The 23,487-nt window shown below is 41.8% G+C and overlaps 1 protein-coding gene across 1 annotated transcript in view; it reads left to right on the top strand.

Annotated features, from left to right (window-relative positions):
- Positions 1-5,562: 5,562 nt before the first annotated feature.
- The window catches only part of Enthd1 (ENTH domain containing 1), a 106,875-nt gene continuing 88,950 nt past the window's right edge, over positions 5,563-23,487 (top strand). Inside the window, exon 1 of the mRNA XM_041672517.1 lies at positions 5,563-5,911. Coding sequence (XP_041528451.1) covers positions 5,563-5,911 — 349 coding nt within the window. The remainder of the gene's footprint in view (positions 5,912-23,487) is intronic.

Below are 23,487 nucleotides of genomic sequence, written 5' to 3'. Positions count from 1 at the left end.
AATTCAGATGTAAAGTGTTCTGTGAAATCTGCCCTTAAATACACCTTGGCAGAATTAGATGCTCTTTCCTCTCTCATTATGCGACACATATCTTGTCACAATCTTCGGCGACTGTGCCTGTCACCTCCACTAATCTGTAAACGCATGCAGCAGAGGGCTGTGCTTTATCTGGGTCCTTCCCGCCCGGTACAAAGCGTGTGCTCACTGCTGATGGGCTAAATATATCAAAGACTAGCCCTCGGTGAGACCTGGAGCTGTCCTTGGAGCTGCTTCATCGCTGACCGTTAGATACACTGCTTTACACCTCCAGGCTATTAGCCGCTTTAACCTCGGAGGTGACAGTCAGGGCTTGTAGGATGGCATTTCTGGTCCATTTACAATAGTAACACAAATTGCGAAAATGTAGAAAGCAAAATTAGAAGAGTGCCAACTGACTGAGATTGTATAACAAGAATATTTGCCTTCCTCTTTGATCCTCTCGGGCCAGGACGAATGAACCTACTGGAGACCCCCAGCCAGAGGCTCTGCACGTGGTGGGCGCTAAGGGGCCGGAAGTGAGGAGGCGGAAGCGGAAGTGGGCAACGGCACGGGCTCCTGGGTCTCTTTGAGGAGGCCGAAGGGCCTGGGGGTTTGATTTTGACGGGGAAGAGGTTCCCAGGTAGGTGATTGGAAGGGCCCGCTGGGCGGTAATCTCTAGTGTGACGCAGAGAGTAGATGGAGGAAGTCACCAGCTGCCTTCCTGCCTAACTTTCCTGTTGCTACCATTCAGCCTAAGCCCAGGACAGGCAGGCCGAGGGTTCTGAGGCTCCCGCTACCGGATGCCATGCGGCTCCGCTCACCTTCCAGAAATTTCCTCAGTGAAGTTGCCCACCTGAGGAATCCCTGTCCATTTTTGCATGGTCATCAGACTGGGTCTCCTGTGTGACCCAGTGACCTGGCTCATTATTCTGAACTTCCTATTGAAAAAACAAAAAAGGGGTGCCAGGAAAGACCCTGTCTAGTGGAAGTTGATTCTCTCAGTCTCTATCCTCCATTGGAATTCTCTCCAAACCTTTGTCTTTCTTCCTTTCCATAGCCCTATGTGTTGTTGTTCTTTATGCTGTAAATGAGGGAAACAAGGTTCAGAGATGCCATGATTGAGGGAATGGACCCCAAATCCTTGCCGTTGGATCTTACATGCACTGAGGCGACACCTGCCAAAGCTGTGGTAGCCATTTCTTTGGGGAGGCAGAGTGGGGATTGTGCCTTGTGTGCCTGATTCCCTTACCTCTTCCTTGCCTAGTACGGAGGTTGTCATGTAATAAGCTTCGGTAAATAAGTGGCTCAGAAAAGCTTCTCTGCCTCTTTCAGTGTGGAGTTCTCGCCATCAAAACAGTAACCTTCTTCAGTGCTGCTGTATTCTCTGTAAGGGTTTTGTTAACAGTACAGGCCAGAGCCCATTTCCTCCAAGCCAAACTCAAGTCTGTAGATAGAACCGGAACAAACAAGAATGTGCTTTTCTTCTAGCGCAGTCTCAAATGTGTCCTCCCAGAGATGCTATTGGGTGCTCAGTTTCCTTTCTTTCTTTTTCTTCCTTCCTTCCTTCCTTTCTTCCTTCCTTCCTTCCTCCTTCCTTCCTCCTTCCTTCCTCCTTCCTTCCTTCCTTCCTTCCTTCCTACTTTCTTCCTTCCTTCCTTCCTTCCTTCCTTCCTATCTTTCTTCCTTCCTTCTTTTGTTGTTGTTTGTTTTTGTATGTTTGTTTGTTTTTCTGAGACAGGGTTTCTCTGTAGCTTTGGAGCCTGTCCTGGAAACTAGCTTTTGTAGACCAGGCTGACCTCAAACTCACAGAGATCCGCCTGCCTCTACCTCCCGAGTACTGGGATTAAAGGCATGCACCACCACTGCCCGCCTCAGGTGCTCAGTTTCTTAGATGTTATTGTTGTTATTGTCCCAAGTGTTTGGGTAGTTCCTCTGGTTGGTTGGTTTGTTTATTTTATATTCCCTTTTATTTTATGTGTATGGGTTTTTTTTTCCTGCATGGAAGTCTGTACGTCTCATATGTACAGTGCCTGTAGAGGCCGGAAGAGGTTTTGGATCCCTTGGAACGGGAGTTACAGATAGTGTTAGCCTCCATTTGAGTGCTGAGACTATTACCCTGGTCTTCTGAAAGCAGTCAGTGTCCTTACCCGCTGAATCAGCTCTCCACCCCCTGTCTAGTTCTTCAATCCTTTATTTTCGATTGCGAAATCTGGAGTTTCGAAGACTAATTTCCCCTTTTAACTTAGTAATGAAATCTGAACTGACATGAGGCCATTTAGAACCTCTTCCAAATATCTACATGTTTTTGTTGGTGGGGTTTGTTGCACCGAGCATCTCCACCCCTCACTGCGTGTTCTGGAATGTATGGTACGGGCACTGCAATACCTTTCAAAACAACGGCAAAACTCCACAGTTCAACTGGCCTTGAGGAAATTGTGTGGGATTGTGGATCACGAGCTTAACATAACCTGAAAAGTGCTTTCCTGTCACAATTCTGACAAAATGGCAGGGAAGGAACAATGTTGGGGAAAGCAGATCCAAAAAGAAAACCAAGAGACGTCTTCTAGACCAGGTGCTCACTTATGTGCACACACACATGCAGAGACGGAGGGAGAGATTTGACTTCATTGTGTGTTTGCTTCAGAAATGTTTAATCAAGAAGGTTCCTCAGCTAAAGTTTTCAACCTTAGGGAACTTGATTCACGCTTCTTCACAAAACCAATAAAATGGTTCTCATGAGATATTTGCTGATTTCTTCAAAAATATTTGCTCAAATTCTAGGCTTTTGCATACATGACAATTCCAGAAGCTAGATTCTTTTAAAATGTCATGTTTGAAATCCTGTCCCAGAGCAGGAACACTCAGTCATTTGGTCATTCATCCCTCACATGTGTCCTGGGTTCCCACTATGGCAAGGTAGTCCTTAGGTGTAGGATCGCAGTGGTCAGACAGTCAGGTCAAAGCCCTTGGGGAGCTTCTAGTCTGGTGTTATTTGCCATAGCCAAACAACAAGTAGTTAAGTACATATTATTTTAAATGTCATGAAAGAAATCTAAGTGCCAAGAAGGAGCTCAATTGTGCGTTGGAAAGAGTATGATAGGATGACCTTTATAGTGAAATGGAGTCAGAGGGGTAATGAATCTAGGGCATGAATTGCCTTTTTCCCTCTTATTTCTCAATGTGATGGTGACGTGGGTAGTCAGACAACTGAGAGTCAAGTGTGGAAACTTTCCTCCTTGCTGCTGATTTTGCCTCAGATGCAGTATAGTCATGAGGTGCTTAATGACAGGCACATTCCGAGATAAGCACTAAAAGGTCTACACAAACATAGGATGTACTTACCCAAACTAAGATGGCCATGACGTCACTCGGTGATGTAATGTTATGTGACCACAGTCATCCTTGACTGAAGCACCTGCAGCATATGACTTTAGTTACAAATCTCTAGGTTACGTCAGGGTATGAGCAGACAGCATTTCTCTGTGGTCGAGTGTCTAAAACATAACAAGGTCACATCACTTACAACCGACACCAATTACTGAATTCCTTATGGTAGAATGGTAACTCATTGTGTGTTCATGTCACTGTATTTGAGTAAGTGATATTAATTTACCTATCTAGACTTTTTTCTTTGTGGCACTGTAGCAGTTGGGAGAGTTTTGGCATGGTGCTGGGCACATCCATTTTAAACTATTTTGGGTTAGAAGGCTCTTAATTTTTTTTTCTGGGCCAGAAAATGTCTAAAAAAACATTTCAAAAATTTAAGGATGCAGCTTAGAGAATATAAAAATCTGAATAATGAGCACAATCTTTGCAAAATATAGATAGATAGCTATAAGAACAAAAGATTTAACAACTGTTCAATTCCAGCAAGTTATGATTCTAAAATAGTTTTTTTAAAAACAGATTTATGAAGACCCAGATCAATATTTGTTTTTCTATGCTGGTGTACAGTGCAGCTCTGCACTGAGTGAGTTCAGTAGAGGAGAAAAAAAGGACAGTAGAAACCGAAAGTTTTAATAGGTTATTGGAAGCTTATAAATCATGTTTTTGCTGCAGGAGGAAGTCAGACAAAATGCTTGTCTTCAGGGTGCAAAGGAGATAATCAGAAAGTCAGAGACACACACTTCTCTTTTTCTTCATAGATATGGTCTCTTTCTGAGAAATATTAATTAAATTGATTATATTTCCTATCTCATTTATTTTAGAGTGCATGGGTTTTTATCAAAAAGAGACAGAACAGAAGGGCTAATGATCTGTTTTTTTTTAAAGGTTATAGTTCATTTACTATGCATCTCAAAATTATGTTTTCTTTCAACACACCAATTAATCAGGCATGAGCTAGAAGCCGAGGAGGTCAAGAAAACAAAACTAAAAATAACAAACAGTCGTTATGAATTTGATTTTTTTCTTTTGTGTGTGTGCAGCTTCGATAGTAAAATCTGATTATCGTTCATCTAGGCTTCAGTTGGTCTGGATGCTCATCAGGGCTTGAAATCAATTTGGCACAGTGCCTTGATCGCTGTAGGAGGTGAATCACCAGAGAAACTGCAAAAAAGTGACTCACCTTCCTGCAGAGTAATGAAAAAGAGGAAGGGAACAGCTTCATGTAAATTATAAACTGCTAATTCACAAGCATCCTGCGGATTCTTGGGGTGCATACCCCTTTTAAGTTTTAATGTGTAACCTAAATACCTTCCTTTTCTGTGTATTTGGAAAGCTGTCAGACATGGTAATCACTCCAGGTTTTAGGAAATTCCATCACTTTGACACTGTTGAATTTAAGTCCCTTATTTTTTTTCCTGAAAGTGAGTAAAGAAAGTAATCGAACCTTTCTCTCTAGTTTGCTAGACTTGTCTAGGCTAATATACTGGCTTTCAGTACTGTGCATTAGTTGTAGATCTGAGGAGGTAGAAGTGTTTGTCTTAGTGCTCGCTCCCTAGATGGACAAGAAAGTAGAATCTGTGTAGGTTTGATTTAGTGCCTTTTAGAGGGAGCATGATTAGGGCACTAGGAGCATCTCACAGTGTTGTCATCCCCATTTAAATGATTTCAGGACACAGTGTTGGTATCATGGCAGAATATGTGAAGATGCCAGAGTGCGAAGTCCCCTTCAATACTAGCTTGCCTACTCTCCATGTAAGCCTTTATACTCACTGTATGTTTATTTCTGCAGGGACTTTTGGAAACAGATAGACTACCTACAATTCTTTGGATAAAGGAGGTCAACCCTGTGAGGGATTTTGCCGTGCTCACCCTAAGAACCCTTATATAGTCCCCTCCTCCTGGACAGGCTGACTTGAAAACTAAATCTAGATTATTTTTTAAGACTGACTTGGTCTCCTGTAGATTTTTTTTTAAAAGGAACTTACATATTTTTTCGCACTTCCCTTGCAGGAAATCGATACTGTATCGCTTGGAGATGAATCATTTGTGCTTGAGAGCCTTAGGACCCGGGACAGATGTCCTGTCAGGAGCCCTGTAAACCACTCATTCTGGTCCCATCCCTCTCACCCCGCTTTACCTTCAGACTCAACTCTAGCTATGGCTTTCAGGAGGCAAGTGAAAAACTTCGTGAAAAATTACTCAGAGGCTGAAATAAAAGTCAGGGAAGCGACTTCCAATGACCCCTGGGGTCCCTCCAGCTCGCTAATGCTAGCCATCAGTGACATGACTTTCAACACGGCCTCCCTCTCTGAGATCATGCACATGATGTGGCAACGACTGGGTGATCATGGGAAGAACTGGCGCCATGTGTACAAATGCCTCTCCCTGATGGACTACCTCATCAAGAATGGCTCCAAGAAAGTTATTCAGTGTTGCAGAGAGGGGTTGTGCAACCTTCAAATGCTAAAAGATTTCCAACACATAGACGAAGCTGGAAAAGACCAAGGTAACCAACAGTTTGTAAAAAATTAGACAGGGCGCCATGAAGACATGAGTGCAGGGCATACGGTTTTAAACCCTGAACTGGAGCAAGGTGATTCTTGATTTTCACAGTGTCTTGCTATGTAGTCTAGGTTGTCCTGAGCTTCTCCTGTCTTAACCTCTAACCTCCCACGTGCTAGGATAACGGGTGCACACCATGACATTGGGCTTGAACAGTTGTTCTTAAATGTCCTTGCCACCTCTTTTCTTGATAGTCTAGCCCTCATTTCCATCCTCTGTGTTGAATGTGGCACTGGGAGAGCAGTAACACCCCGATCCAGTGGCACCTCATAGAAAAGCAGACACAGCAAATGAAAGGAGGTAGCATGACGGTTTGTATAATGATGGCACTATAACTCATAATTATAATTAGATTGGAATTTATTCATAATTTAGAGAAGTGTTTCTAGGGGATTTGGAATCTTCAAAGGCTACTGAGGTGGACATACTTAACAAACGTGCAGAAATTCAGGTCATGAAATAATTCAGGGTGTGGAGAGGAGATGACAAAGGGCTATACAGGATATTGAAGTAGATTGGCACCAAAGTATTTGCAAAGGTGACGAGCCAGCATGCCTTTCCTTTGCATTAGAAATGCGAAGCTATAATTTGTGTTTAAAGTGATAGACTTTAAATCATGAAGAGAGAATAAAGTTCACTGTACTCTATGGTTACTGCATTTTAAAACTACATTTTTTTGAGCCTGTCCTGGAACTTGGTCTGTAGACCAGGCTGGCCTCAAACTCTCAAACTCACAGAGATCTGCCTGCCTCTTCCTCCCAAGTGCTGGGAGTAAAGGCATGCACTACCACTACCTGTCCTAAAACTACATTTTTTAAAGTACAAAAATTATACAAAAAATTTCTCTGAATCCTTCTGCATCTACACAGTCTTTCTATTACTAACATCAGTGAAAGTTCATTTGCTGCAGGTGGCAGCCAGTGTTGATAATGTTCATAGATCATATGTGTCACACAGTTCTGTAGATTTTGGAAAGACATAATGTCCCGTGTCTACCACTCAATATTAAACAGGGTCCTTCCACTTACTTAAGTGTGTCTTACCACCCACCCTCACCCTCTTGGTCCTGGGTACCACTGGGCTTTATAATTCTTCCTTCTCTAGATGTCACGAGCTTAGACCCATAAAGCTTCTTTAGGTTGGTTTCTTTCATGGGCAATATACTCCAAAGTTCCTCCATATCCTTCCATACCTTGAGAACTTGTTCCTTTTCCTTTCTTCTTTATAAAATTTTTTTGGAATATAAATCACATACCATACAAATTGCACACTTGGATATATACATATATGTATAATAAATGTTTTATATAGGTATATATAATACATAATTATAAGGTTGTTTATTAGATTATTTTAAAATAAAAGTTGTTTTAGAACATTATAAAGATTGCTTAAAAGATATATGCATATTTATGTCATTTGGCTTTTATGTTCATTTGTATTGATTTTTGAGTCAGAACCTCATGTGGACTTGAGTTCATGAAGTAACTGAGTTGAGCTGACCTTGAACTCCTGGTCTTCTTCCCTCCACCTCACAGGCACTGGGAATAGTGGTGTGTGCTACCATGCCAGCTCATATTTACATTTGTAAGTGTGAAGTTTGGTGGCGTTAATTACATTTACTGTGTTGTGAAGCCACCACCACTCTTGTTTAAACCTTATTTATTTATTTATTTTATTTTTTTATTTTTTTTTGGTTTTTCGAGACAGGGTTTCTCTGTGGCTTTGGAGCCTGTCCTGGAACCAGCTCTGTAGACCAGGCTGTTCTCGAACTCACAGAGATCCGCCTGCCTCTGCCTCCCGAGTGCTGAGATTAAAGGCGTGCGCCACCATCGCCCAGCTTAAACCTTTTTTAAAAGTCACACTGTCAACATTAAGTAATAACTCCTCATTCCCATTCCATTAAGCTTCTGCTTTCTGTTTGGATGAACTTGGCCTTTAAGTCCACTATGTGTAAGTGGAATTTTACTGTTCTTTTTCATCAGGCTTATTTCTCTCACCTTACGATCCTTGAGGCTCATCCAGGTGGTAGGGGGAATCAGAACTCCATTCTTTGGTGGCTGGATACCATTTTCTTTTCCATGCTCACCACATTTAAACACATCTATTCATCTGTTGATAGAGTTGTGGAATATTCCGCCTGTGAGCTCTTGTGCATAACGCTGCAGTGAACATCAGTGTGTGTCAGGCTGGGTCTCTGCTTTCAGTTCTCTGGGGCGTGTACAGAACAGGGGAATCACTACAGCATGTGCTAATGCCAGTGTTTAGCCCTTTGAGGAACTGCTGAACCTTCTAGAAGGACTGAACCCTCCGTCGTACATTCCCATCAGCAATGCAAGAGGGCTTCATTTTTCCTGTATCTTTGTTAACACTTGTTACTTTGTCCATCTTAAAATTATGGTTAATCCTGCTGGATATAAAGTTGGACCTTGCTGTGCTTCTGATTTATATTTGCCTGCTTTGCTTTACATATCATATATAAAACACATTATTGTCAAATACAAGGCCATGAAGGTTTATACCTATATTTTCTTCTACAAGTTTGTAGTTTTAACTCTCTGTCTTAGTTAGGGTTTCTATTGCTGCAATTAAACACCATGACCAAAAAGCAAGTTGGTGAAGGAAGGGTTTATTTCGCTTATGCTTCCATCTCACTGCTCATCATTGAAGGGAATCAGGACAGGAACTCAAACAGGGCAGGAACCTGGAGGTGGGAACTGATGCAGAGGCCATGGAGGAATGCTGCTTACTGGCTTGCTCAGTCTGCTTTCTTATAGAACCCAGGGCCACCAGCCCAGGGATGGCACCACCCACAATGGACTGGGCGTTCTCCATCAGTCACTAATTAAGAAACTGCCCTACACCTGGATCTTCTGGAACTCTTTTCTCAATTTAGGGTCCCTCTTTCAGATAACTCTAGCTTGTGTCAGATTGACATAAAACTAGCCAAAAATTCTCTTATTCAAATCTTAGATTTTTGTTTAGTTAATATTTCTGTATATGAAATAGGAGCTGTCTTAGGGTTTCTGTTGCTTTGGACAGACACCACAGCAATAAGAGCTGACCATGGCAACTCATATAAAAGGAAACATTTAACTGGGTCTGGCTTACTGTTTCAGAAGTTTAGTCCATTATCATCATGGTGGCATGCAGACAGACATCATGCAGACATCATGGTGCTGGAGAAGGGGCTGAGAGTTCTACATCTTGATCCACAGGCAGCAAGAGGAGACGGAGTACTGGGTGGTGGTGCTGTTGGTGGGGGGAGCTTAGGAGGTGTGGCCTTGCTGGAGGACTGAGGGAAGGCTTTAAGAGCTTAAGGCCTCATTCTTTGTCCAATTGACTCTGTTTCCTGCTTGTGGTTGAGGATGCGAGCTCCCAGCTTCCTGCTCCGACCACTGTGCCTGCTTGCTGCCATGTTTCCCCATCATGGTGGACTCTTACCCTCTGGAACCATAAGACAAACAAGCCCTTCCTTCTGCAAGTTGTCTTGGTCATGACATTTTCTCCAGCGATAGTGGTGAGAGTAGGCAGCCCTCCCTTGTTCTTGCTTCTAGGAGGAAAGTTTTCAGCCATTAAAATGATGTTAGGTATGAATTTTCTTACTTTCTTTTTTGTTTTGAGTCAGGATCTCACTATGTAGCTCAGGCTGACCTGGAGCTCACAGTCCTCCTGCCTCAGCCTCCCAAATGCTAGGATTACAGGCTTGTGACAATGTAATGGTTAACTGTGGGCTTTTTATATTTGCTTAGGTCGAAGAGGCTTTATTCTGTTATTCTGATGTGTTAAGTGTATTTCAAATTTATTATTATTAATACTACTATAGTGTGTGTATGTGTGTGTGTGCTCACTCACATAAACACAGGTACTTGTGTGCCACAGCATATATGTGGAGGTCTGAGGACAGTTCTCAGGAGTCAGTTCTCCCCTTCCACCATGTAGGTTCTGGAGGTCAAACTCAGGTCATGAGGCTTGGTGGACGGCTCCATTACCTTCTCATCCACCCCACCAGCCACCCTTGAGTAACTAAGAAATGTGTTGACTTTTGTCAAATGCTTTTTATGCATCTTTTGAGATGATTAAGTGTTTTTAAAATCTTTTCATTTTGTGAATATGGTCTAAGACCTTGATTTTCTGCATTGCTTGCAGAAGTCAGATTTAATCATGGTGCATATCTTACTTCTTAAGTGTTTATTTTAGATTAGGTTTTAGGCTTAATGATGAAATTGGAAAACTCTTCATGAGTTTTCATCCTGCTGTGCTGATTCATTCAGAAATTTTTATATAAATCAACTTTTAAGAAGATTAAGTTCTTATTTGTTTATTAGACGAGGCCTTGCTATCTCATTGTGTAGTCTGGGCTGCCCTCCACCCTACAACCGACTTGCCTTTGCTTCCTGAGTCCTGATATAAACTTATTGTTACAAGGTAACAATTAAAATTTGCAGGTTTTCCCTTGAAAATTCAGAGCAGCTGTTTTATCACTGGCTTAAGAACTTGCATGACTCCATAAAGCAGAGAGAGGCTGGTCCCTGCTCTAAGCGCTCATGAGCTGTCCTGAAGAAGGGAACTGAAAAGAATAGAATTACAAATATTCAGACAGATCTGTTTATGCATTCATTATAGCCTTTCCATGAGCAAGGTATGAGTGTGTTTAAATCCACCTTTATAAAGCTTTTCAGATTCTCTAACACTTGAGCTCAGGACCAAATATGTAAACCACGTACACAACAATATGAGTTCTCCCAGTGACTGGCTATCACTAAGACAGCAAACAAAGCACAGACCAGAGCGCTCATGCCCACACAGTGCGTTGATCTGTTCATTTTGGAAGGGGCACCAGCCATTGATTGATAGCATTGGTGCACGTCACATTTATTAATTGAATATTTACCAATGAATGAAAATAATTACCTTGTGGGCATTACTATCTTTTACATATCTCTCTTTTTATGTTTATTTCCCAATGAATGTTGTAATGTGGAAGAGTAGCTCTTGGCCCAGTTCAGTTTTATTGAAATGCGCCTCTGGGTGTCAATGGTGGGATGTCTAGCTGAGAGTTTGGCTCCCAACCTGTCTTTGTACTTTTATCTCATTAGCCTTCAGTGTAGGCTGCTCTCTCAACTAGCACTGCTAATGTATTGCTTTGTATTGTACTTAAAAAGTTCTTTTCCCCTCTAGAATATTTGTTTCTTGCTGTAGTCTTCAATGCCCAGCTCTGAGACCTTTTCCTGTGTGTGCCCACTCTTCTTTCCCTCACTGAGAAATAGTAATTGCTGTACTGTTTTATTCATATCAGTGTGGTGCCTTTTATGATATATTGTGTGTGTATATATGTGATATACATGTATATATAATTTACTTAGCCAGATTTTGATGTGTTAGTCATCTTTTTACAGTCAGACCTTGGAATATTAAAGAAGAAAGAGAGAGAGAGACCTGAAAAAAGCTGTGTGATCACAAAAAACTGCTGATAAAGACGATTAGAGAAGAAAGGAGCTATAGTGTAAATTCGCTGAGAAAGTACTAGAACACACTTTAGTGATCCACGTCATTTGCACTGGAAGCTTGTCCTACACACGAATTCTGCTGGGAAAAAACAAAGACATCTAGCTTCCTTGATTAGCCCTAAAATTTGCTGTTCTCTTTGCTCAGTGGTGAAGGTAGGGTGCTAGTAGTTTCTTGAGGTCTCCTCCGTCCTTCAGCTCTCCTCAGAAAACCTCTCACTTCCTCCAAGCACCACCTTGGCTGCACCCCACAAAGTTTAATAAGATATATTTTCATTTCACTCAATTAAATGAATTGACCTTTCCTCACTCTTTATTCCTTAACCCATGTATTATTTAGAGGTGTGCTGTTCAATTTCCAAGATATTTTTGGGCTTTCTAGCTATAGTTTTACTGATGTCTAGTTTAATTCTGCTGTAGTCTGAAAATAGATTCTGTATGATTTTTATATTCTTCTAAATTTATTGACCTGTGCCCTGTCTTGGAATGTGGCCTGTCCTGGTAATGTTCTGGGTGAGCTTGATGAAAATGAAGTCGTCTATAAATGTCTGTTACATTAGCGTTTACTATGTGGATTTTGGCGCTCTTATTTGGTGTGTAGACACTAAGGACTGTTTGGTCTCCTGGGAGAACTGCCACCTATACTGTTATGTAGCACCCTTCTTAACCTTGGATAAATTTCCTTGGTCTGATCTCATGTGTAATTAATAATTAATTAATTATGCTTTCTAAAGCTGCTACTCATGCTTTTGATTAGTGTTAGTGTGGCACAATTTATATGTTTGCTCTTTTTTTCTAATCATGGGGCATGAGTCTTTGAAGAGGCTATTCATAGATAAAATAGTTTTTTTTAACCTCCTCCCGTGTGTGTGTGTGTGTGTGTGTGTGTGTGTACACTGAGGCGGGGTGAGGGGTGGGATTGAGGACAGTGTCAAGTGACCTCCTCTCTCAGTCTCTGCTTTATTCCTTTGAGGCAATGGCTCTCTGAACCTGGAGTTCTTGTTTTTTCAGCTAGTCTCTGTTCTCCACAGTGTTGGACTATAACTTGAAAGACCACATTCAGCTTGTTCTGTGGACACTGAGATCTAAGCTCAGGTCATCATGGTTGTGCAGTAATTGGTCTTCAAATACTGAGTCATCTCTCTAGCTATTTCTTCAGGAACAGCCATATCAAGCCTAGCTCATCCCTCCCACACTAAGGGGTGTGTCTCACTTTGGTACTCAGACTAGCCTCAAACTTGTCCTCCTGTCTTAGTCTACCCAGTATCTATAATTACAAGTGCATGCCACCTTACCCAGCTTCTCTGTTTACTTTTTTGTTTGTTTGTTCTTTTGAGACAGGGTTTCTCTGTATATCCTGGCTGTCCTGGAACTCGCTCTGTAGACCAGGCTGTCCTCAGATTTACAGAGATCCAAGTGCTGGGATTAAAGGCATGCGCCACTACGGCCCAGCCCTCTGTTTACTTTTAATTCTCAGTGTATTTTCATATTTAAAATGAACTTCTTGCAGACAGCATTTAGTTGGGTCTGGTTTCTTGGAACTATTTCCATATTTTAATAGATGCATTTAGCTCACTGTTACTCAGATTGATTTCTGATAGTTGGATTAATAGCTGCCATATTTCTCATTGTTTTTAATTTGTTGGCCTTGTTCGTTCATTCGTTCGTTCATTCCTCCCTCTCTCCCTCCCTCCCCCCTCTCTGTCTCTTTCACTGGTGCTACTTTAAACATATGACATCATGTACACCAACTACTTGTTTCTTTGTGGTTTAATTGGTAGTTTTATATGACCTCATTTTTTTGTTCTTTTCTGCAGTTATGCATCAGTTATATATCAGTTATACATCATTTTCCTCATTTTTGTGCATCTTTGGGTTTTCAGTGTATGTTTATAGCCAGTCTGGGCCCATTATTAAATACAACTATGCTATGATTTGGTCCCTTAATGGTGACACTATTGGGGAGTAGGTAGTAGACCGCTCAAGAGGTAGAGCCTAGTGGTAAGTCTCTGGTCATTGATGGCACAACTTTAATAAATATTATTGGATCCCAGTCCCATCATCTCTTTCATGTCCTAGCCATGAGGTCCTCATACTGCCTTATTCTAGGCCCCAGAGCAACAGGGCCAGTCATTCATCATGCCTGAAACTTCTAATAGCGAGACCCAAAATGAACCTGTCCACTTTGTAAGTTGGTATCTGTTGCAGCTCAGGAGAGCCGTCTAATGCCTGCTACACAACCTCATGGCTAGTGCTGGTATCTTATGATAACAAAATCATTCTAATTTATACTTCCCATCCCTTATATTATTGCCATCATTCATCTTGCAGCCACACATTTGGAATATACGCATTCCAAAGACATCACTGGTTATCACCATCATTACAATAGGGCCTCACATAGCTTCGGCTGCACTGAACTCACCAGGTAGCCAAGAATGACTTCATACTTCTGATCCTCCTGCCCCCACCTCCCAAGTGCTGGGATTACAGTCATGAGCCACCAGGCCTGGTTTCCCAAGTGCTAGGGATCATACCCAGAGTTTCTTCATGCTAGGCAAGCCCTCTACCTACTGAGCTACATCCCAGCCCTACTGTTACTATTTTGAACAAACTGCTATGCTATTTGTAAAGAATAAAGGAAAGAAAATTTTTTGTTTTACCTTTCCTTACACCAGTTCCAGTGCTTTCTTCTTCCACAAATATCTGTTTCTGGCCTTTGCTGTTTTGCTCTTATTAAAGAATTTCTTTGTCCATTCCTTGCAAGGCAGAAATTCTGATAGCAGATCTCTTAGTTTTGGATGAAGAAAGTATTTCTCCTTCTCATTTGAAGGACAATTTCACAGAGTACAAAATTCTAGGCTGGTCGTTTTTCTTCTAACAATTTTGTTATTTCTCCCCAGTCTCTTCTTGCTTGCATGGTCTGTGAGGAGATGGTGAATATATTTTTGTCTTTATTCCTTTATAGGGAAAGGCTTTTCCTTTCTGGCCTCTTTCTTTAACTTTCTGGGGTTTTAAAATGATATGCCTAGGGGAAATTCTCAGTACCTATTGCTTCACGTGTTTGTCCTGTTAATTTCTTTCTCTCGCCTTTAATCCCACGGACATATTAGCTCATGGCTGTCCTTCAGGTACAGATATTCTGTCCCATTTGTTTTTCATGCATTTCTGTTTAGGTTTATACTGAGATGTTGCCAAACTCGAAGGTTTTCTCAGCCATGGCCTGTCTAAAGTCAGCCCACTAAAGACTCTCTTTGGTGTTTTTCATATTCATGTTTTCTTGTCGGTATTCTCAGCTTTTCTATCCCTCTGCCTATGTTGCTTATCTATTATTTGCATGCTGTCTGTGTTAGCCATTAGCACCCTCAGCATCTCAATCATCTCTGTCTCACATCCCTGCCAGATCTGCCTGTGCCTTTCATGCCTGCTCTGTCCCTTCAGACCATGCCTGTTGCCTTTTAGTCTGTCTTGTAATTTTCCTCCAATCACTGGGCTTGAGGAACAGGTAGGCAGGACTGTGGAAAATAGGCTTTTCTCCAGTGCTGTCAAGGTAAGGAGAGGAGACAGAATGTACTAGTCTTGTGGTAGGTCTCACTGTTTTAGTGAGCCTGTGCCTCTGGGAACTTTGCATGTGCTTTTCATTTGCCCCCCTGGCCTCTCTTCAGTGGCGTGGATGGTTAGAGTAGATCGAGGCTGGGTGCTTCTCTTCTCCCTGATTGGTGGTGAGACTCAGCATATCCCATCAGATTAGCTCTAGTTAACACATTTCTCTGAAGGCAGAGCTTGTTAAGAAATGTAGGATGCTGTGGTATATTTAAAAAACTAGTTCTAACCCCATCCTTTCTCCATCAGAAAGGGCTGGATTTCCTGTTCCTGATTTATAACTGAACATCACCGTAATGCATGTCTGTAGGAAAAGCATAGGATCTGCAGTGTTTGGACTCCCATAGTAAGGTGCTTCTGGGCGCCTTAGAGATGTTCCACGGGGAAGGGGGCTGCTGGGAATATTATCTCTTACAGAGACAATAAGCTCAACCCAGTGGGATGTAAGTTACCTAGGGAAGGCCGCACACCAATTAAATAGTTGAATACAATTGGAACTCATATGTCCTGATACTATTTAGTCATATTCTGTTAATACACTAATCATCCTCTCATAAGTGAGCCTGTAAAAGACCTTAACAAAATGTTACTGAACTTCTACAATGAGCTTAATTAAAATTGTTTGGAAAATGCTGAATGAAATGTGAAACTGTCATATTATTAAACATATATTTAAACAAATATGGTATTCTTCTAAAGCTAGATTTTAGGAAATGTGCTCATTATAGGCTGATAAGTGCCTTTTAATTCTGGATTAAGTAAATTGTGAAATTGCAGTTGCTTTTATTTACATAGGCCATTTTGTGCATGTGTCCACATATTTAAATAAAAGGCATATTTTCAAAAAGGGATACATTTTAAAAGAACAAAATTTCAATGTCATTAGAAAACTATGTTAAACCATTTTCCTGGAAGTAGCATCCTTTGGTAGCGTTGCCATTTTGGCTTTCCAGGGCATCTCACATCCATATTTATGGCAGGCTTCTGCACAGGGTGCTTCTGCCTCTCTGTCCTGTCATCTAACAGAATGATGAGGCCACACCAATCACTTACTTGCCCACCAGATTTTAAACAAACTAAGCCTTTTAAGCCCCAAATCACAGCTGTGTATTAAAATGTAGAAGCAAATATTCTAGAAGCACAATGCATTTATTTATATTCACATAGGCTATAAGTGACTAAAATATCTTGTGGTGGGGTTGGCTTAAGAATTCCATAGAAAGAAAGAAGACACAGGTATTTGATTCCTGATGGGTTTGAACAGAGAGGAAACCCAGCGTGGGCAGGAGGGAAAGCCGTCGCTAAGATTACATCCTTTCCGAGCAACTCTAAGTAACTCAGAAGACCTGGCCTGTTTACAACAAGGTTCAAGGAAAGATTTTTGTTGTTGTTGTTTTTATTGTTTTTTGTTGTTTTGTTTGTTTATTTGAGACAGGATTTCTCTGTGTAGCTCTGAATGTCCTGGAACTGGCTCTGTAGACCAGACTGGCTGTGAATTCACAGAGATCCACCTGTCACTGACTTCTGAGTGCAGGAATTAAGGCTTGCACCCACTGCCTGGCCCCCTTTTTTCTTTTAAGACAGGGTCTCTCTACATAGCCCTGACTTCACTGGAACTTACAGTGTATAACCAGCTGGTTTTGAACTCACAGAGATTCCTTCACCTCTGCCTCCTGAGTGCTGGGATTAAGGGAGTGTGTTGCCATGCACAGCAGGAAGCTGGCCTGACTGTTAAAGGCTAGGCCCACTACCAAAAAGGCAAGAAAAATACCTTTCAAATGCAGGAATATTTTCTTTAAATGTGATTAGTCAAATCAAGGCTATAAAATCAAACAACTGCAATTTGGGAGTGTTGCTCCTAGTATAGAGGAGTCTAGACTTGGGGTTACAGGAGGCTGACGGCTCCTGTGTGGCTCCCAGCCAGTTTGAAGCAACAGCTAAACACTGTGTGAGTCGAGGGGGACTATCTAATTTCAGAGTGGATTGGACTCCATGTCTTCTTTTTCCCCTGTCAGACAGCAGTAGTCAAAACTTCACTCAGAGTACACCTGACAGCCTGAGGCTGTGGACCAATAAATGTGGCTGTAGATGTGCAGTGGGTAATTAACACTGCAGATGTACAGTGGGCTAATTAACACTGTAGATGTGCGATGGGCTAATTAACGCTGTAGATGTGCAGTTATATAATTAACACTGTAGATGTACAGTGGACTAATTAACACTGTAGATGTGCAGTGATATAATTAACACTGTAGATGTGCAGTGATATAATTAACACTGTAGATGTGCAGTGATATAATTAACACTATAGATGTGCGGTGGGCTAATTAACACTGTAGATGTGCAGTGATATAATTAACACTGCAGATGTGCGGTGGGCTAACACTGTAGATGTGCAGTGATATAATTAACACTGTAGATGTGCAGTGGACTAATTAACACTACAGATGTGCAGTGGGCTAATTAACACTGTAAATGTGCAGTGGGCTAATTAACACTACAGATGTGCAGTGGGCTAATTAACACTGCAGATGTGTGGTGGGCTAACACTGCAGATGTGTGGTGGGCTAACACTGCAGATGTGCGGTGGGCTAACACTGCAGATGTGCGGTGGGCTAATTAACACTACAGATGTGCAGTAGGCTAATTAACACTGTAAATGTGCAGTGGGCTAATTAACACTACAGATGTGCAGTGGGCTAATTAACACTGCAGATGTGCGGTGGGCTAACACTGTAGATGTGCGGTGGGCTAACACTGCAGATGTGCAGTGCGCTAATTAACACAAGCTCCCTGAGTACATTCATACTATATATAGGTCAGTTATGCAAGTTTCTATAACAGGAATTTTTTATGAACAAATAGTTTCCCTTAACAAACACATTATAGGTTTTAGGTCATCATGAATCTGTGACTTTAAGTTTATCACTGTGCACTTAAACAAAGTACCTTTACCTAACACTGTGTTATGTTTTAGCCCTTTGTTTTCTTTCAACAATATAGTTGGATTGCTAATTGTAAGAACAAGAAGCAAGACTTGAATTCATTTAAAGGTAAATGTGACCTTCGCCTAACTGCTTATTAGTCTTCTCATATTTATTGTACTCCTTATTTATTGTGCCCAGCAAAGACAGAGAAAACAAACAGAAAAGAGAGAGTGAGCAGGCGCATGTTGCCAGTGCTGTGTCAACAGAGTTACTCACTTTAGGTTCTCATCAAGTAAAATAGCGGTGGATCATATGCCAAGGGCAGTCAAAGAAATTGAGGTGTGTGCTTGTCATTTTTCAGAGCCTGTCTCCACTTGCTGACTCGCTGATGCTTTGACTTTGGGCAAACTTTCTTAATCACCTTAAACCGTGCTGTTCCCTTTTGTAAAGTGAACTTCATAATGAGCTCAGAGAGTGGTAGTTAGGATCAGAGACGTGTTTGAGGGCCAGCCACATGACAAACCGTCAGTCTAATATCGTTAGGGCTGAGTCTTTTATTATTTCATTCCCTGGGATTTGTGCTGTCACTGCAACAGCTCAGTGCATGTATTGACTAGGAAGGCCTGCCTGTGGTCCTGGAGAGATGCGGTTCTCCAGGCCTGCACTGGTCCTGGAGGGATGAGGTTCTCCAGGCCTGCACTGGTCCTGGAGGGATGAGGTTCTCCAGGCCTGCACTAGTCCTGGAGGGATGAGGTTCTCCTCTGCCAGCCCTAGCCCTGTCTCCATGTCCATATACTCTTTATTATAGGCCCAAAGAAGGGACTGGTAGCTCACAAGAGTGTGTATGGTGGGTGGGCAGGAGAAGTTACCTTTTAAAAATTATTTCCTTATTTATAATAATCTAAAATTACCATTGTAAATGATGATATGAAAAAGAATAAAAGGAAAATACAGGGGAGTATTAATCCCACTTTTATTATTACAATGAAATACCAAGAGCAAGCAATTTTATAAAGAAAATTGTTCTCACAGTTCTAGAGATACGGAAGTAAGGTACTAACACTCCTAGAGACAACTTTATGGAAGCCGGAATCACAAGACTGGGAAGGAGAAATCCATCTTAAAGCAGGAAGCCAGAGATTGCTGGGTTCCTTACAAGGACACGTTCCCAAGTTAACCTGAGTCCTCCACTTGGCATACCTCTCAGAGATCCCACCACATCTGTAGTGCCAGACTGAAGAAGCCAAGACAACACACTAGTGCCCAGGGAACAACTCCAGTCAGGTATTAACTGCAGCAGAGGGTGGCAGAAGCTGATGGTGATGGTGACTTTTTTCCACATTTGCCAATCAGTTAATGCCAGTGACCGAGGCCATTTTATTGTTTGGCAATTTTTCTTTTATTCTAAAAATTTGCTTAATTATTTTCTCTTTGTTTCTGCCAAGAATATTAGGGGTTCACTTAATTCAGATTTATCTAATTTAATTAGCAGTTGCAAATTTTATAAAAAAACCTCACTCATACATAGTGAGAAATGATCTAGTATATAAAAACAAACAGCATTGTATAAAAAACAAAGAGCTAAGTGGCAAGCAGTCAACATTTAAATGTTCTAATTAGAAAGGACCTTACAAATCAAAGAAAGAGTATGGGACTTTAGTAAGTGCATCTAGGGCTGGGGATTTGGTTCAGTGGTAGTAGACTATTTGTCAGTGTGCGTGAGGCCCTGAATTTGATCCTAGTACACAGAAAGAAATGCTAATAAAACCATCTCCCCTATACTTACATGGTCAATTGATGCCATAGACAGATTCTTGGGATTTAGAGATTAAACGGCTAAGATTTATCAAGTAAAGTCACTCTCCGAAGTTTAAGTAAATAAGCATGAGTATGTGTCCCAGTAAAAATGTCAAATAGTGTTTTGCAGAGAATATTTGTTGTGCAAGCATCAGAACCTGAGTTCAGTCCTTAGTAGCCACATAAAAAAGTCAGACACTGTGATATCTGCTTGTACATCCTAGCACTGAAGAGACAGGAGGACAATTCCTGGGCTCACTGGCCAATCAGTCTAGCCTAGTCAGTGAGCTCTAAGTTCAGTAAAAGACCTTATCTCAAAAAATGGGGAGGTGGAGAGTACAGGAATGATAGTCATGAGTCATATACTTGGTACAGAGAACACACTGTAAAGCTAAGGTATTGAGATGTGGAAGCAGAAGGATCAGGAGCTTAAAGCTAGCCTCAGCTACATAGCAAGTTTCAAGTCTGTCTAGGCTATATGAAACCCTGTCTCAAAAATAAAACAACAAAAACCAAGTACTCTTGGAAGGCTGACATTAAAAATTAAAGGGCATAATGGCTAAGAGAGAACCAGGAGACCTCAGAGCCTTCAGTGCCTTCATTCCTGTCCCCTGCATTCTGTAGGCAGGCTCAGACATACTCCTGACACTAGGTGCTCCCATGTGCTGCGGAAGGCCCAAGGCCAGGCCACTAGAGAGGTAGGGAGGCCAGCTTACTAGCATAGCACTGCATGAAGACCTTGAGCCAAGGTACTAAAGGACTTGGAAGGGAATTTTTGCAGTTTCCCAGGCCCTGACTCCTTACTGGTGAGCTGGGCCCAGGAGGGAGGACAAACAGGGCACATGAGGACACATGGATATGTAACTCCACAATTGGAACCTGCAGACCTCAGCGAACCCCTCTTTAGGAGTCCAGTTCCTTACCTTCATTGCTTCCTTCTCCAAGAAGCATCCTGCATAACTCCTCCCCAGAACCTTCTTCAAGGTGGAGTTAGCCAGACCACACTGACTCTGCTCTTAACCCTCGCTCACAGCCAGGGAGTGGTTAAGATGAAGAAGACACTGTGGTCTTCAGTTCTACTCGGTTGTGTTTCCATCAGGTAAATAAAGGATCAGCCAGTTCAGGGCTTGGCCTACTTTTTTATTTTTATTTTTTTTTACCTCAACTCTCTTTTTATAAGACAATATTAACAGAATTATAATCTGTCACCTATAATTCCCTGTCCTCATTTATAGAAGAGGCCTTGGTACTTTCTCAGCAAGAAGACATGTTCTAATGGACTCCCATTGCTGTACCCAGAAGCACAGTTTTGATGGTTGATAATAGTTTTGAGCTAGCTGTTGTCTGATTCACAATGCTTCTATTATCCCTTCACAGAATTATCTGGATATGTTGTCCAGAGATGTTATTCTAATTCCCTATTCATGGAGAGCCTTCTTAATTCTACAAAAACACAATACAAGGTCATGTTTGATTTTTTGTATCCATCCGCTGGACCCCAGAAGATCAGCTCTGAAAATGTTCATGTGTCATTGGAGCTAGGTGTTTCTATAACTCAACAAAAGGGGTGATGAGTCGGGGAGGCAGAAGGCATCCCATCTCTTAGCCCACAGCCAAATCCAAAGCCTCATGTCTAGAAGTGACTGGATTGTTAGCTTCTACGCTAATCTTTATCTTAAATATGGAGACTCTACTCACCAGTGTCCACTCTAAAAAGGAGGCTCAACACAGAGGAATAACTTTGTCCATGTTTCCAGACAAAGCCACAGTGAAGCAAGGCCTTGACTGGGAGAATGGCTCAGAGGTTAAGAGCACTGGCTGCTCTTCCAGAGGTCCTGAGTTCAATTCCTAACAGCCACATGGTGGCTCACAACCATCTGTAGTGAGATCTGGCGCCCTCTTCTGGCCTGGCATACATGCAGGCAGAACACTATATAATAAATAAATCTCTGACTAGTTGTGAAAGAGACTGGAGGAGCCAGAAGCTCTTCCCAAGTCAAGTGACCCCAAACACCAGGTTCTCAAATTGCCTTGACAAGAGAACGAAAAGGTTAATTTTGGTCATCTACGTGGACTTAGTCAACCAACAGGAAACTATAGCTAAGGATTATAGTAATTGGTTTAACAGTCCAAGGGATCTCACTCCACAGACAGTAGGTTTAACTATGAAATATCTTATTTAGACAACTATTCGTCACTAGTAATTTTCCTTTTTAAGAAAACGTGTATGGGTGTGTAGCCTGCATTATATCTGTGCACTATGTGTGTTCAGTGTCTGCAGAGGCCAGAAGAGGGCATCAGATCCTCTTGAACTGCAGTTATAAACAGTTGTGAACGCCATGTGAATGCTAGAACTCGAGCCTGGACCTTTGGAGACATCTTTCCATCCCCGTAATTTATAGTTTCCTTAATAAGAAAAATGCTGCCCAGATATAGGACATCAATGACCTTGGCTTAATTCAATCATTTCTTCTTTCTCGATCTCTCGATACCATCTGGGACCTCACATTGTGCTTCTCCTATTTTCGTGCAGTGGCTATAGGTATAGATTTCTTCTTACAAGCTTTGCATGGTGGTTAATTCCCCCACTCTCCTTCTGTAGTGCAGGGAGTGGAAGCCGAGACTTCAAGCCTGCTGCAAGCACTATCACTAAGCCTTTGGAGTTTTCTTTTTCCTCTTTTTTTTTTTTTTTGTTTTTTGGTGTTTGTTTGTTTGTTTGTTTTTTGAGACAGGGTTTCTCTGTAGCTTTGGCACCTGTCCTGGAACTAGCTTTTGTAGACCAGACTGGCCTTGAATTTACAGAGATTCACCTGCCTCTGCCTCCTGAGTGCTGGGATTAAAGGCGCATGCCACCACCACAGGGCTGGAATATTTATTTATTTATTTATTATGTATACAATATTCTTTCTGCGTGTATGCCTGAAGGCCAGAAGAGGGCACCAGACCTCATTTCAGATGGTTGTGAGCCACCATGTGGTTGCTGGGAATTGAACTCAGGACCTTTTTGGAAGAGCAGGCAATACTCTTAACCGCTGAGCCATCTCTCCAGCCTTGGAATTTTTTAATTAAAAAGATTTTGGGTGGTGGCAGTAGAGTAGCTAAAGCACTTGCTGCCAAGCCTGATCACCTGGGTCCACCTCCCAGATCCCACATGGTGGAAGGAGCAAACTGACTCCTACCTTTGGGCATGCACATACACACACCAAATACATATAATAAATTTGTTATTTTTGTTATTCCACCATGTGAATCCTGAGGCTAGAACTCAGGTTATCAGGCTGGCAACAAACTCTTTTACCTATTGAGCCTTCTCACCAATCCACTTTCAGATTTGCTCTAAGTCTCCTGTGTCGCCCTGGCTGGTCTGAACTTTTGATCATGTTGGGATTCCAGATATACACAAATATGCCTAGAAGAAGACAATTTTTTTTGTTTTGTTTTTAGAGACACGGTTTCCCAGTAGCTTTGAAACCTGTCCTGGAACTTGCTTTGTAGGCCAGGCTGGTCTTGAACTCACAGAGATCCACCTGTCTCTACCTCCCGGGCGCTGGGATTAAAGGAGTGCACCACCACTACCCAGCAGAAAACAATTTTTAATGTACTATTTTATTATTTTTTGAATCCTTCATACATACATACAACTTATTTCTATCATATTCACCCTTTCCCCTTCCCTTAACTCCTTC

The sequence above is a fragment of the Microtus oregoni genome, unplaced genomic scaffold (genome assembly GCF_018167655.1).
Source record: "Microtus oregoni isolate MIOR12 unplaced genomic scaffold, Mior012 000022F_ref0000154, whole genome shotgun sequence".
NCBI classification, from domain to species: Eukaryota; Metazoa; Chordata; class Mammalia; order Rodentia; family Cricetidae; genus Microtus; species Microtus oregoni.
This window is presented reverse-complemented; position numbering and strand designations above follow the sequence as displayed.